We start from the raw sequence: 15,260 nt of genomic DNA, 5'->3' as shown, positions 1-15,260 counted from the left end.
CATTCTTACAGAAAATGCAGTCATCTTGTGAAATTCTCTACAATTAGAAATAAAGAAACCATTTACCTGCAAACAGCCACAGCTGAGAGGAGGAACTGAACACATCCAGCTTGATGAGCTTGCTAAAGTGCAGAGCAACGGAGGTAACCACAGCCAGTACTGCCCGAGCACTGGAAGCGGTGGATGGAGACAGAGAGTAAGTTAAAAGTAAAGAGCCACATTCTCATCTTTCACTAACTCAGTTATTGCAGCTTTAAGGGAGAGGTTTGGAAAGTTTTCCACTCCACACTCCTCTTGCACACCCCTTCTAAAATTAGAAAGGGGCAGCTGGCTACTGCAGCCGAAGGATCAGCTCGAGCCCCCCAGACTCCCTCCCCCCTTTCCTTGATTGACGTGGCTCCCAAGAGCCATGGAGGAATTTGGGGAAGGGTGCGTCCACCTGTTGGACATGGAATGAGATTTTCCAGGCATTCAATTATAAATCCAACTGTCAGGAGCTGACAATAAAACAGGACACAGGACAGCTGTGAGGACTACAGGACACCCTCCCTGTACTCCTACAGCTTTGCAGTTCATCTGACAGAGAAACAACGCAAGAAAAATTGTTCTCTTTATAAAATAAAGACATCACTTCAGATTCCTTTTAGTTTTCCAGCTGTGCCACAGGGTCCTGGTACAGAATCTGGCAAGCTGTCCCTATATTACACCCTCCAAAACCAGATTCTTTTTCCTAAATACAGCATGCTGGCAATCACACTGCAGATGGCTCATGTAGCTGAGTCCTGTATAGCAAATACTTTTATGCCTACCTTAACATGGAGCTCTCACCTTGCCTTTTGCATTCAGTTTGAGCTGCACTACTAGTTCAAAACAAACATACTTTTAAAAAATAAGGATATGAAATCCACAATTTTTTGTTAATCTGCAAAAAAAGAGATTATGTTCTTGTCGCTGTGAAAAAATGGGGAGGAAAAAAAACTTATTCTTTTTACCAAACCTGCTTAGCATGCTCCAAACTCTGCTCAGCACAGCATGACTCAGAGCAGGGTGTGAGAGACAAGGTACCAACAGATGGGGCAGTGCATTGTTCTGGGTCCCTTTCACAACATCCACTGCTGAAGGCAGTAAGGGTATTCCCATCCTCCAGGTGCCCAAAAGAGACAGCAGGAGGAGCAGAAGAGGGGCCACACTCCATCTTTCACCTCTCACCAGCTGCAGGTCTGTCTGCTTGAAACCCGAGGAGCAGTTTGACTGTTTTCCAGTCCAATTTGCACAGTGCAGGAAATTTTGTCTGCAGCTTGATGTGGAGCTGGTTCAGCCCCCCCAAGGATTGTGTTCTGCCCAAAGTCTTTATGTTGAAGGCCACAGAAGAAGAAACATCCCCTTCTTGGTCCCAAGGCCAGCTCTGATGTCTTTGCTCTGCATAAGCAAAGCATTTTTGCTGTCACAAACTATTTATTTTCCTGATCTGCTTACAGTCAGGGACACTTCAACTTCACAAGTGAGATTTCCCTCGAAGAAGCCAAAGTATTTTACAGTTTGGAACACATCAAATGGCTCTGTTTGCTGCAGGCAATGAAATAATTATACAAGGAGGATAGTAATCAGCTGCCTGTGAGCAACACAGACAGACATTACTCTTCACCTCTGGCTGAGTAGGAGTTGCTTAATGAGATCGGCATTAAGCACCTGTGGATATTTAGTGAGAGCCTTTTAAGGACAAAGCCACAAACAGCTACAAAAGGACCTGCAAAAGTCTTCTAATCCTGAGCCTTTCGCCCCCTACAGAAGGGGTCACTGCCTACACCGTCTTGCTTTTCATTTATTTTTCCAGACTATGCAGCCCACCATATATTTGGAAATACATCTCACTTTCCCTACAGTTAACAAGTGATTCTCCTTTGACTGGCACAACATTAAGTAGAACATGAAGTCTTTAGTTTCCAGGCACCTTCCTATTTTCTCTTGAAACAGGAACATAACTCTTTAATACCCATAAGAGGGGGGAGGTTTTAGAAACAGAATATAACCTGGATTAAATATGGAGGGTTTGTATGAAATGGAGGCGTGGAATCTCCTGCCTTCATGTCATAACTTCATCTTTTTAGTGGTTGCCAGTTCTAATAATTTTTTCCTAAGCTACTTTTCAGTAAGACTGTCCCTCCAGTCAGTTCACAGTGCACTAGTTTGCAACAGCAAAGGTACAGAACATGCAGCCAGGAGTGGAACAAGAATGAAGTCATCCCTTTTGTCAGCTGCTGACTCTTGTATTGGGCTAATGAAACAAGTGAACCATATCTTATCATTAGTTCCAGCTGAAATCAGAACTGGGGAATTAGTACAAGAACACCAAGTAAAAAACATTGCACGGCTATTTCCTGAAACATTCCCTGTCAGAGAGAAGGCCTGATATTATGGAATATACACATCTGCATCCCAGTATCTACCACTCCACTGAAGTTTCTTAAAAGTTCTAAATTTTTCAAAAGGTTGTATTTTAGGCATCTGTATTTGAGCAAAGGTAAAATGAACAACTTAAATATGTTAAAAAAAAGTCTGACCACTTAAAATTCAGTAGACAAATCTTAAAACAGCTTATAAAACAAAACAGTGTATTTATTTTGAATCATTACTAAAATAGCTTCCATAATATACAAACAAATATGCTATCAGGACACATTTGGAAATAAATCACAGTTGTTGCTTTTTTTTAAAAAAACATTTGTCCAGTGAAATGTTCAAAATGTAAATGCCATCTTTTCCTTCCTGAGCTATTCTTAAACATCCAGAACAACAGCACTTCCATGTCTTTTTACTGGTTTTATTTCTCCCATTAAAATAGGAAGCCCTATCCATTGCTGGCTCCCAGTGGTTAGAACAAATCCACCTCTAGTTTAAGTGACCACAGCTCTGTGTATCTCAAACTGTGTTCTTTGATATGCTTCAGGTGATTTTGGTCCATTCCCTTAACATCCTAAACCTTTCCTTGAACAAAGAAGCCAGAAGCTCCAGCTCCTCAATAGGTTTTTCCTGATTAGAAAGGATTTTTTGCAACAAGGCAGCTCAAGGGGCCCAATCTCTCAGCTGTTACAAGAAAACATCCTATTAATTTGAGAGGATCTTCACATGCTCCTTCATACTCAATAAAACCAAATGTACATGGACCAATAGCTGAGAGCATAAAGTAACAGCAATGAAATGGAAGTGCTGCAATTCTCTTTTTTTTTTTTTTTTACACAAAGTACTTACAATAGAAACAGGTACATGTTTTTGTTTTTAATCTGGTGTGAGGAATTCTTGACATGAGAGACTAAAAATCATTTTAAAAACAGGCATTGCAAATCTGTTCTCTGCTAGAAGGTTATACAGCAAGCTGCAGGTTATACACAGATACAAGAAGAATGGTTATTTTTCTGGGATACCAAGTACCACAAATAAATAAATTCTCTGGATGCAAAAATAACGATCTTAGTAAAACGAGAAATAATCTCTGTCTTCCTAAAATTTTGTTTGGAAAGGAGATAGTACACACACAGGGCTGACATTTTATTGTTTCCCTCCAAATTTTAAGACTTGCAGAACTTTGACAAAGAGTAGAGAATTCCTGGAAGGAGCCAGGCAAAGAGGTGCTGAGGGATTATTTAACTGATGTCAGTACTACTAAGCTTAAGCAAGCCTTTGTACCTCAGCTTTTCTCACTCTCCAGAACTGTTTAGGGAAGGCTCATTTAAGGGAAAAATGCTTGTTGAAAGATTCTCTACAAGTCACAGATTTTTCAAGCAATTTTGCCACTTCTAGAAGTGGCCTGAAATAGCTGACATATATCTTGTGATCAGATGGATCAAGAAAAAGCTTGTGCTTATGCTCACATCACTTTATCATCACTTTCAGCATCTCTGGCAGATGAAGGTGGTATTTTTGCATTCTGTTACCTTGTCAAATGAAACACCAGCTTTATGCACCACCAGAAAAGGATCCTCAGAGCAAAGCCAACAGTGCATCAAGTCAGCTCCACAGGCAGATGAGTGATTCTGCACTGATGGACAGTTACACTCAGCTCCAGGACAGCAAGGCTGGACACGTCACTGAACACAACTTACCAACAACCAGCAAGTTCATTGCTTACACTCTGTAGTTTATTTAGAGAAGTCCCAGTTACTTCAGCAGAAACAACCCCACCAGCTGGTGGAATGTCTCTGCACAGAAAGGACTTTTACACTGCTGTCTGAGCTCAGCAGCAGCAAGTTCTTCCCTGTTCAGCCACTGCAACGTACATTTTGTGTCTTCCTCCTTTCCTGAGTCCTCTCCAGTAACACTTACGTGCATCCCTCCAGAGAGAGGCCCTTTTCTGGCCAAACAGGCAGCACAAGATGGGATATCCGGCTCCACAGTCCACTCAGCTTATCTGTGTCCATGCCATTGTAAGAACTAGGAACATCTGAGCCGATGAACTTTGCCTGGAGGAAATCCCGGACTTTCTCCTCCACTTCTTGAAAGGTGAGGCTCTTTCCCAGAGACTGCTCGTCCAGGAGAACCGTCAGCAGAAGGGCCACGTCCTTAAACGCCGCGTTTTCGTGGTCACAGTACTTGTAAAAGATTAGGGTGGAGCCTGCAGGCAGTGACTCGAATCGATGCACCACTGCCACCTTCTTGCCTTTACTGAACCCAGAGCTGAGCTCTTTATCCACCTCCAGCTTGACATAGTCACTGTCCAACAGGGCCTTGTCCACCCCATCGATCTGGATGGTAGTAGCGTTCTGGGAGAAGGCAAAAGCATCAGCAATCTCATTACTCAGGCACCTCAGTGCCTTCTCAGCTTCCCGGCCGGCTGTGAACAGCAGGATAGCCGGCTCCAGGTGCAGATGGGAAGTGTTAAGACGTTTCTCAAGGAACACGCGGGCTCTTCTCCACAGATTGGGGTCCTGACTTTGGTAAGTATTTTTCAGTTCCTTCATCCGGGCCCGAAACGTTTGCAGAATTTCAGCATCTCTACTTGAAGTCCCATATAGAAGACTTGGAATTCCGCTCCAGAAGACATAAAGCAACGGGACGCTAATTAACAGGACCAGTAAAAAAGTCTGGCCCTTGTGAAACCCACTCTGCGATTCACCATCATCTATAGAAAAAGGGGGCAAACGAGAAGAAAACAATGTTTAAACAATGTTTTAAAAGGCATCAGAAGTCAACAAGTGAGAGGAAAATAAGAGGAAACAGTAGAATTCAGTGAAATCATCCCGTTCTCAAGCTACCAGTACAGTAGTTGAAGAGCACAGAGATGTTCTAGCTTAAAAAAAAAGGCAAACAAACCCACAAAACACAAATTTGAACTTCTTAAGCAACTTAGTGAAGAAACAGCATTAATAAAAAGAACGTTTTTACACATTTCTGGATTGACTAAGAAATTCTTCTGAAAAAGGATTATTTCCTAAAGCTTATCAATACTTTGTTCTATTCAATCAAATCCAAACGAAGAGCTTAAAACTGGTCCCGAAAAAGCTCACGATTTTTCCTACAGTTCGGCTCTGCAGAAAATGCCCTATACAAAACCTGGCAGCACCAGAACGTTTCTGTGTTATTTCTCTTTCCTTAGTCCCATAAGGATAAAAATAGTTCCTGCAGCAATATTTGCATCTCAAACACCGGTGGTCAGCACTATCAGAAAATGTTTGTGGCCTTTGGATCAGTGAGCTTCTGTACAAAGAGTACACACAGCAAACAGTGCACAGGAAACTACTTCGATTTGGTTTCTTATTTAAACAGTTAAATTAATAACTGTTTCACGTACTACAAGCTTGATTCTGTTCCCAGTAAAATTGGTGACAAAATACACCAATCCTCCTGGAAACAGGAAGAACTGTATGCCCTATGCTACCTTTTCATACCCTACCTTTTATCAGGACAGCAACGCAACGATGGTTAAATAACACCACCACTAGGCCTGCCTCGGTGTTAATCTTGTAAACATTACACAGGGAAGACCTTAAATTCAGGTGAAAATGTTACTTATTACACAACACTCTTCCTTCCTTCGTGCTGATAACACGTGCCCTACCAAGCAAGTCATCTGTTCTGGCAAGGACCCTCGGTTGAACACCAGTTACCAGGAACTGTGGTAATTGGAAAGGCGTGAAAATGGTTAAACGTAACACAAGCACGAAACAGAAGTGAAAGCAGAAGTCTTACTTTTAGCCAAAGGCTGTGACTGCTTCCTCACACTGGACTGATACTGAGATTTACTTCTGCCTGTTAAGAGATTAAGAAAGGAACATGAGAAAAAAACCAAAGACAACAGTTATAACCAACTCTCCATCTATTTACCAAATGCCAGTTCTCAAGCCATCCCGACAATCTTGCATAAAAACCTCAAGTCCTCAAACTCCCACAAATCATCCCCAAAGACTTTAACTCTTGAAAAATTACACAAATAAAAGCAGATTTCAAGTACAAGGTGACAAAATGGCAGAGATTTAACATCCTGTTATTTTCTGCACAAGGGTCCCATGTCCCAGTCAAGTTTCACAATTTTGCTTAAGAATTTGAGGGACGTGAAGATGGAAACTCAATTAATGGACATACTAGAAAACCAACATAATGCAAGATATAAGCAGCAAAAACAAAGCAATCTGTTAAATACAGAGTCTTATTTTCCCTCTCCATGGAGGCCTGCTTCATCAGCAGTCAGTTTCTCGGGATGAATTGTGCTTTTAAAGCAAAATGGAAGCTTTCAACTTCAAAATATACTTTTGGTTTATTTATTTAAATGGGCTCAGACAGCAATGTACAAGAGGTATTATCCATAAAAGTGTTATGAACAACTTTCCCAAGAGACTGGTATGAATATACACAGTGCAATTATTGGTCAGCATGTTTTCTGCATTTAGCCAGTTAATTAAAAAGACATGAGAATTTCTGTCTCCTTGTGAACAACAGCAACTGGTTCAAAGCTGAGGGCTCTTTAATAATATATAAGCAAATCAGGACACTTTCAATGGCACTATTGAGAATAAATTGAACAAACACACCCCAGAGCAGTTATTTAAAGACACTGAAATAAATTCTGTAACCTTGTTTCTCTATGAATGTAATCGTAGAAGGTGCTAAAAGCAGCTCTGGCTTAAGCTGGAGCTTAACTGGCTTAATGAACTACACTATTCTGTAATTTCAACCCCCTGCCCCAAAAGGGCACAGCCATGGAGCTTCTCACTGGCTAAGCTTATCTCAGTCTTCTAATAGTTAACAGATCAAAATCACCTCGATTCTGTAACACCTCACAATGAAGCCCTGTTTGCAGAGACTAGGTTTCATATTTAGGAGACATCTGTAACTCATACCCTAAAGGAAAAAGTAATTCAACAAACAGTCTAAAACCAAATCCTACCCTGCCTAAGAATCTTGCCTTATTTACAACACAATTTGCACAGAGGCCAAGCAAATCATTTGCATTGCCTAACTCAAAAAGTGTAAATTCTGCAGAAACCTTAGAGCTTTCAGAGTTTCAAGTGATCTTCCCAAGTCCTTCACCCAACACACAACTAGTCACTCCTGCAGCACCTATTACCTCTGGCACAGGAAAGAAAAAGTACCAGACTAGCAAGAACTCCTTGCCTCAATTCATTCTTCAAAGGCATTCACAGATCTGCAGCTACCACAAGATGAGCTGCTCTTCCAGAAGGCACCACAGTTTTTAAAAACAAAAAAAAAACAAACAAAACCAAAAAGAAATAAACACCTGAACTACCCTCCCAGGTTCTCCAGACTGAATTCTGATTTACAAGACTTTGTTTATCTATACCTGTTGAAGACAGAAAGAAGCACCAGGACATTACTAGGAATTTAGAACATTATTTACATTATTTTTCTTCTTCTTTCAAGTACTTCTCCAATAGGACAAAAAAGAAAAAAAAACACAACAAAACAAAAACAAAGCCAGAAACAATAAATCCACAAAAACAACCAGAAGTCTGCACAAGGAGTTGGTCATCAGATGACCAGACTGGATTTTGCCAGCAAAGAAAATTGCTGCTCCTTTCCAGGAGTATATGACAACTAATTCAGCCACTCTTTCTCAGAGAAAGGATAAAAGGTAAGGTGTTGAGTACAGACTAACATTCACTGCCACCAAAAGAGTTTTGTTCCCTTTCTCAGCTCAACCCCACAAAGCCACAAGTCCGTGCTCTGCACTTACAGTTCCATGAGTCAACTCCATTTCCTAACCCAGCCAAAAAAGAAAAACAAAAAAGAAGAATGGGGCATTTTCTGTGGTCAGCAAGTTGAATAACCTCATAGAAGGGCTCTGACTCTGGAGTGTGCTGCCTTCTCCAGCTTCCATTTGAATCTGCCTCCTAGGTCCCTTTCCCTCTTCCCAGACAGTGTCCCAGGGCACAAGAAAAACCAGAAGCAGAGGAAAGGAAAATAATTCTATACTTTTCCCTTAATTACAGGGAAAGACCAAGTCTCCCTTTTTTTTTTTTTTTTTTTACTTACTCTGTGGTGTAAAAGTTGAGAAGTGCTCTTGATTTTTCTCAGGGAAGTCAGCCTTTATTTCTGAAACCAAAGCACAAATGGACGAACTTAAGTTACCACATCAGAGGCCAGAATCAGGCAGACCAGCCATACAGTCTTTTAGCTCTTTCTATGAAATCCACAAAGCTTATTATGGCAGGAGTATATGCTGTGCTGCCAAACCAAGCCTGCACCATATGACAGCCTCTTGGACCCCTTGTCATCTCCTCTGTAGCCAGAGAAAGCTTAGCAAGGGCTTAATTTGGCCTTCACCCTGCTTTTCCCAATATGACACAAAATCATCCTTATTTTTTTTTTAAAGCATCGATGCACTAATAGTATAGTGCAAAGGATGGCAAATCAGCAGCATTAACTGACTGCTAATGCAGGGTATGATATTTGTCGCTTCTGAAACCAAAACTGTTCAACAGAAGGGAGAAAAAAGACACAGAGTAAAGCTATTACCTTAACAGCACTGTGATCAAACCTGTGGGGATCCTGGCAAACATGTCCTTGGCTACCTGAGCTAACTCCTACAAACCTCCCTTACCTAGTGTATCCATCTGGATGTATTCAAACCACCTGTAGTAACCTTCTGCTTGGCTAAAAATTATCCCATTTTTTTTTTCCTCCTTGTATACCCCCAGTGCTTCTGTAAAACACCGAGAAGAATCTCTGAGCAATGAGCAAAGTGCTCCCTCACTTGGAAATCCCTTGGCTAGTCAGCTTTCCCCTGCTTAAGTCAAAGGTAAGTCATCTTTTTGAAAAAAAGAAGTTTTGGGCTTCTTCACCTGAGGCAATTAAAGATCCACTCTCAGAACAGTTTTTGAAGAAGGTATGACATCACTCATATTTTTGTTTTTCAAAAACCAGGCAGCTGTGTATTTATCAAAGTTAAAATCTGCATTTTCTTGAACATTAAGGTTTTACACCCAAGCAGATGATCATCATACCACAATCAATTTTACTTTGACTCGGGCAGGAGTACACACTGAAAATTTCTTTTTTTGAAAAATCTTTTTAATCCATTCAGATTGCAGCTCGACAACCCCCCCCCCTCTTCTAACAGAAGCAATCATTTGTTACATCTTGGAAAAGGTACTGGGAAAATGTGTTACCTTTAGATGTATAAACGTTTGGTCGCCCTGCCGGTTTCTTGATTTCATTACTGTCATAAACCTTTGCTTTTTCCTTTACTGGAGTCTCTTCAGAGTAAACTGCAGAACCACCTGTCAGGAGGCAAAAAAAGAACAAAAAGAGGATTGGTAACATCATAAGTCCGAAGGACTAAGACATAGTTTCAGAACATCAGCGATCTAAATCAGTAATTTTCCAAGTTGGGACCTCCCAAGAGTTACTTTCTTACAATGTAACCAAAAGCAACTAACACCTGAAAAGCTTATAGTACATTTGAGTTCACTACAAATATACCTGTCTAACATCGCCACACCTTTTTTTTTTTTTTTAATTTTTATTTTTAGGAATCCTTGGCTTAAAAACACGAGTGCTAAGAGCCATAAAATGCTCTACACTAGAGGGATTCAGTGTAAACTAATAAATACACACCATGGAAATATAGAGTTTTTCCCACATCTTTGGGCTCACAACTTACAAACAACAACTGTGCTGTCTTACGTAGCATTAGGCAAAGAGGAAAAGAAAGAGAAGCAAATATAGAACATAATTCCCCTTTTTATGTAATCCAAGCCATCCTCTTTCAATAACCATAAGGGTAACCTAGGGCACCCGTGCTCCTAATTCAACCCCCTCAGGTAGCTAGGAACAACCTAAACCAACACCTTTAGGTTGTCTGCCAAATTACAGAGTCATCCAGCTGTGAAAACCAACTTAGTTAATGCAACTAACTAGAAAGAGTACATCCCTAAAAGATGGCAGGAGTCACAGAGCAAAGGTCAGGGCTGGGAAGCCAGTCAAAAGCAGAACACCAGGAAAAGAGATTTGAAAGGATAAAGTGCAACCACGTGGTTTCCAAAATTCAAGGGGTTGAAAAAAAAGTCCACATACAGAATAAAAGCTGCAGTACAGTTGTGGAACAGAGACCACGGTACAATGATCAAGCTGAAGGGCATCAGCAGAGAAAACAGCAAAGAGAAAAATACAACTGATAAAAAACATTTTCTAACATTCACACTTGGCCCTTTAATTCTTTAAAAAGTCCAGGGTTGTCCCAGGGCTTAATGTGTTTCTGCAGCTCTTTTACCACACGCCAAGGGCAACGCACAGCTTGCCACCTAGTGTTTAGTAATTTTACTTCAAGAGAGAAAACAGACTTTTTCCTAACGTGTTCTGGCAGCTTTAGCAAGCCAGTGTACATAAAACACACAAAGGAGAAAAAAACACCAAACCCATCCAAACCACAAAAATGGGTGAAAACTGTATGTTTTAAACTAAGTTAGAGGTGCAATAGTAAAGTATCTGCACACAGTGATGGGGACGCTGTATTTTCAGATCCATCCTAAAAAGCTGGTAAGTGATTGATTTCTCACAAAGCTAAGAATAAAGAGACTCACTAAATTATGTGATTTTCAGAAATGCCAAACAACATACCCATAATATTTCACTATGTACCAGGGCTTTGCAAGAAAATCTCACTAGTAGTGGTGACCAGAAGACCAGACAGATCTGTGAGTCTAAAGAGGGCTACTCAGTGCAGTCCCTACTTTTTGATTCCTCTCCTCTTCTTTGCATCCAGCAGCACTCTCTGTCTCAAAGAGTTCTTAGAAGTTGTTGTACAAAGGAAAGGTTTGTAGACATACAAGTTCATTTCTCTCATGAAGGCAGCTTGTGAACCAGCACCTTCTGTACCAGTGGGTATCACCAACAGCAAGTGAACTCCCCTTTATGAAGTTTAACTTTCCTAGAAATATATGTAATTCCATTCCAGGCATGCCTGTTCCTTCCCTACAATGCCTAAGCCTCCAACCCAGAGGCTCATTCCTGCCTCCCACGCAGTTAGTGAGGGTTTTTTCAACCCACCATAAATCTGCTAGCCAGCCACCTGCCAGGAGAGAGTGATCTTCTTACTCTCTCCATTTCACAGCCCAGGTTCATCAAAGGGTTTAGAAATCTGCGAGTTCACAAACTACAGGTTTATAAACCAAAATATAAAGCCACTATTTTAACATAGTGGAAAATGCTCTTTTAAGTTTAGTGCCTCTCTATCCCTGCGGGCTCACAATCTTTTTCAACAGAGGTGAGCCTGAGATGTGCTTGCTGCCATGTTCCACAGCAGTGACAGAGAGCACAAACCCCAGTGCCAAAAACACCCAGAGCCTGCCTTTAACTCATATGCCCTATTTCCATATTTTAAGACAACTTACAGACCAATTGCAAGCATGTCTCTTCAGCTCACTGATCTAGAAGCTGCTTGATCCAAGGCAGGGTTTGTAGGCTCTTAAAGCTTTTCAGCTTTACAAGCAAGTTGCCTGATCTATATTTAAAACCTCTACGTGGAAGCCAGAAACCAGTTTCTCAAGTTGTGGTTTTGCTTCCATTCTGTTCTCAGGAAAACAGGACTATTATGTTCCTATAAAAACCCACCCTGCTTGTCCCTCTGCCTCACAGACTATCCCCTAAACTCTGCAGGAAAAACATAATACTACAACAGCTGGGAGGACTCTGAGGGGGGAAAAAAATTCTCTGGTTCTACATAAACAAACAGGGTCTCTTATCATATTTTTACACCTGTTGTGACTATAATCCAATACAGCTGCTAAGAGCTCGGGGAGGTGGGGGTAAGACATCTCCCCCCAGACTCATTTTTAGAGAAGTCTAGTTAAAAAAAATCAACACTCAGCTGCACCTCCCCTAAAGCAGCCCAGCCACCTTTAAAACACTAAGCCTCTTAGTACCCTGTCAGCCACCATGTGGGAGCAACAGCTTGCCACAGCTTTATTTCACAGATAAACCTTTGTACTTTTCCAAAGAAATACTTCTAACCTTGCTTTTTCTCCCTCGAGATAAGATTTTTCCATGCCTCCTGGAAATCCTACTTCTGAAGCAGGATATTGGCAGCCCTTTTTAAGGGCAGTGCCACATAATCAAGGCCGTGCACTGGAACTGTAGCAAGAGTATGGGGACAAGAACTCGGCTGGGAATGCAGGACAGGCCCAGACTAGCCCAGCTCATCCCTGAGCATTGCCACACACTGATAACGTACACGTCCCAAAACAGAGTAAAAGGGAAGTACAATTTACTCATAGATTTCTGATCGAATGACAGGCTAAAGCCACGTGACTGCACTGCACAGTTAGTAACTCTCTCCAGTTTGAGAAGGATACAGATTTCATCAACTAAAGCACCAAGAAGGTGCCACACAGCGCCAACACACCAGCTTGTGCAGCCCAGTCCAGGAGCAAGTACCACACCGTGCTTGGTGCTCCAAAGGAAGGACAGCCAAGCCCCGATTATGCACTTCCTCACAAGCACTGCTGCTCCCTCTACAGAGCACAGCCTTTGGGGGATCTATTTCTGCAGCTCAGGATACCTTATTTAAATCCGGGCTTTCAAAGCCAAGCACCGTTAGTAAAATCAGTTTATTCCCCACTGTAGCGCTGCGATAAAACACTGTTCCAAGTGATGCACTAGGAGAAACAGCCACCTCAGGGCTTCGGCGTGCTCTGCACGATCCTTTGGAGGAGGGTTTCTCCTTCCATCCCTTGTGTACGGTACAGAAGGCGCAGCGGGATTTCCTCACGTGTGCGCCAGAGCCACGGTGAAAACTAAAACCCAATAATCGCCATTTACTCAAGTTTTGGGCATCGCAGCCCCTTTGCCAGCGCCGCGGACAGTACCCTCTGGGAGTTAAAGCCTACCTGGCGATCTATACGCTTTTATAGGGGGTCGCGTCAGGGAGTCTGGGGTCCCAAAGTGAAGCTCGTCCCCTGAAACGAGAAACAGGTGAGGGGCGAGGCCGCGCAGCTGAGCTGAAGCCCGCTCGAGGCCCGGGCCTGACAGCCTTCCCAGCGCACCAGCCGCGTGTTCAGACTCGCCGGGACCCCGCGGTGCTTCCAGCGGGGCAATCCCACCCCAACGCCCCCCGCCCCGGGGGGGGTTAACCGTAGGGTGAGCCCGCCCGCCCGCCCGCCCCGGTCCGCGCCTCCCCGCCGCGCCCTCAACCGCAGGATCCACCGCGCGGCGCTGCGCCCGCCCGCGCCGCTCACCGTCCACCGCGTCGGGCCGGGCCCCGCCATCCGCCTCATCCTGGGGCCCGTCGGGCCGCGACGCCAGCCGGGGGCTCTTCCGCCGCCGCTTCAGCCCGGCCTCGTCCGCCAGGGACACGCCGGGGCCGTCCGCCGGGGCCGCCTCGTCCTCGCCGCCACCGCCGCCCAACATCCCGCCCGCCGCCGCGCCGCGCCGCCGGCCCCTGCCCCGGCCTCGCCCCCGGCCCCGTCCCCGCGCCCGTCCCCGCCCGGTGCCGGTGCCGCAGCTGCCGCCTTCCCGCGGCGGCGGGGGCGGCTCCGCGGGGCTCCCTTCCCGCGGGGCGGGACCGGGACCGGCCCCCTCCGCTTCCGCCCGCGCGCGGAGCGCCCGCCGCGGCGTCACGTGGTACCGCGGCCGGTCCGACATGGCCCGGGAGCGACCGGGACACACCGGGATCGGCACCGGGATCGGGATCAGCACTGGCGGGAGGAGCCCCGGGAGCGCCCGGCCCGCGCTGCCGCCCCCCAGTGAAAAAAATGCGGGCCGGCCGCGGCCCCCCCCGGCCCCGCGGGGCCCCCCGGGGCGAGCTCGGGCGGCCTCGCTCCCGCCGCGGTCCGTTCCATGTGCCGCCGGTCGCACCCAGCCAAAAAAGAAAAACAAAAAAGAAGAATGGGGCATTTTCTGTGGTCAGCAAGTTGAATAACCTCATAGAAGGGCTCTGACTCTGGAGTGTGCTGCCTTCTCCAGCTTCCATTTGAATCTGCCTCCTAGGTCCCTTTCCCTCTTCCCAGACAGTGTCCCAGGGCACAAGAAAAACCAGAAGCAGAGGAAAGGAAAATAATTCTATACTTTTCCCTTAATTACAGGGAAAGACCAAGTCTCCCTTTTTTTTTTTTTTTTTTTACTTACTCTGTGGTGTAAAAGTTGAGAAGTGCTCTTGATTTTTCTCAGGGAAGTCAGCCTTTATTTCTGAAACCAAAGCACAAATGGACGAACTTAAGTTACCACATCAGAGGCCAGAATCAGGCAGACCAGCCATACAGTCTTTTAGCTCTTTCTATGAAATCCACAAAGCTTATTATGGCAGGAGTATATGCTGTGCTGCCAAACCAAGCCTGCACCATATGACAGCCTCTTGGACCCCTTGTCATCTCCTCTGTAGCCAGAGAAAGCTTAGCAAGGGCTTAATTTGGCCTTCACCCTGCTTTTCCCAATATGACACAAAATCATCCTTATTTTTTTTTTAAAGCATCGATGCACTAATAGTATAGTGCAAAGGATGGCAAATCAGCAGCATTAACTGACTGCTAATGCAGGGTATGATATTTGTCGCTTCTGAAACCAAAACTGTTCAACAGAAGGGAGAAAAAAGACACAGAGTAAAGCTATTACCTTAACAGCACTGTGATCAAACCTGTGGGGATCCTGGCAAACATGTCCTTGGCTACCTGAGCTAACTCCTACAAACCTCCCTTACCTAGTGTATCCATCTGGATGTATTCAAACCACCTGTAGTAACCTTCTGCTTGGCTAAAAATTATCCCATTTTTTTTTTCCTCCTTGTATACCCCCAGTGCTTCTGTAAAACACCGAGA

At 44.1% G+C, this 15,260-nt stretch overlaps 1 protein-coding gene across 1 annotated transcript; it reads right to left on the bottom strand.

The window, feature by feature from the left end:
- Positions 1 to 2,595: 2,595 nt before the first annotated feature.
- LOC113998151 (torsin-1A-interacting protein 1-like) lies at positions 2,596 to 13,859 on the bottom strand. Its single transcript, XM_039384137.1, has 6 exons — positions 13,686 to 13,859; positions 13,338 to 13,406; positions 9,621 to 9,731; positions 8,485 to 8,544; positions 6,184 to 6,243; positions 2,596 to 5,116 (listed from the first exon to the last, which is right to left on the bottom strand). Exons 1-6 carry the CDS (start codon positions 13,855 to 13,857, stop codon positions 4,317 to 4,319), a joined length of 1,272 nt encoding a protein of 423 aa, XP_039240071.1. The 5' UTR covers positions 13,858 to 13,859; the 3' UTR covers positions 2,596 to 4,316.
- Positions 13,860 to 15,260: the final 1,401 nt, after the last annotated feature.

The sequence above is a fragment of the Pipra filicauda genome, unplaced genomic scaffold (genome assembly GCF_003945595.2).
Source record: "Pipra filicauda isolate LSUMZ 115617 unplaced genomic scaffold, ASM394559v2 scaffold114_size2234877_pilon, whole genome shotgun sequence".
Classification (NCBI taxonomy): domain Eukaryota; kingdom Metazoa; phylum Chordata; class Aves; order Passeriformes; family Pipridae; genus Pipra; species Pipra filicauda.
This window is presented reverse-complemented; position numbering and strand designations above follow the sequence as displayed.

What these genes read in the sequence shown, in the direction of transcription:
- LOC113998151 (XM_039384137.1), bottom strand. Translation starts at nt 13,857, where the DNA reads ATGTTGGGCGGCGGTGGCGGCGAGGACGAGGCGGCCCCGGCGGACGGC. An exon ending in CCGGCCCGACGCGGTGGACG is followed by an intron (nt 13,407 to 13,685) that starts GTGAGCGGCGCG and finishes TTCTCGTTTCAG; the next exon opens with GGGACGAGCTTCACTTTGGG. An exon ending in GTCACAGCCTTTGGCTAAAA is followed by an intron (nt 5,117 to 6,183) that starts GTAAGACTTCTG and finishes CTTTTTCTATAG; the next exon opens with ATGATGGTGAATCGCAGAGT.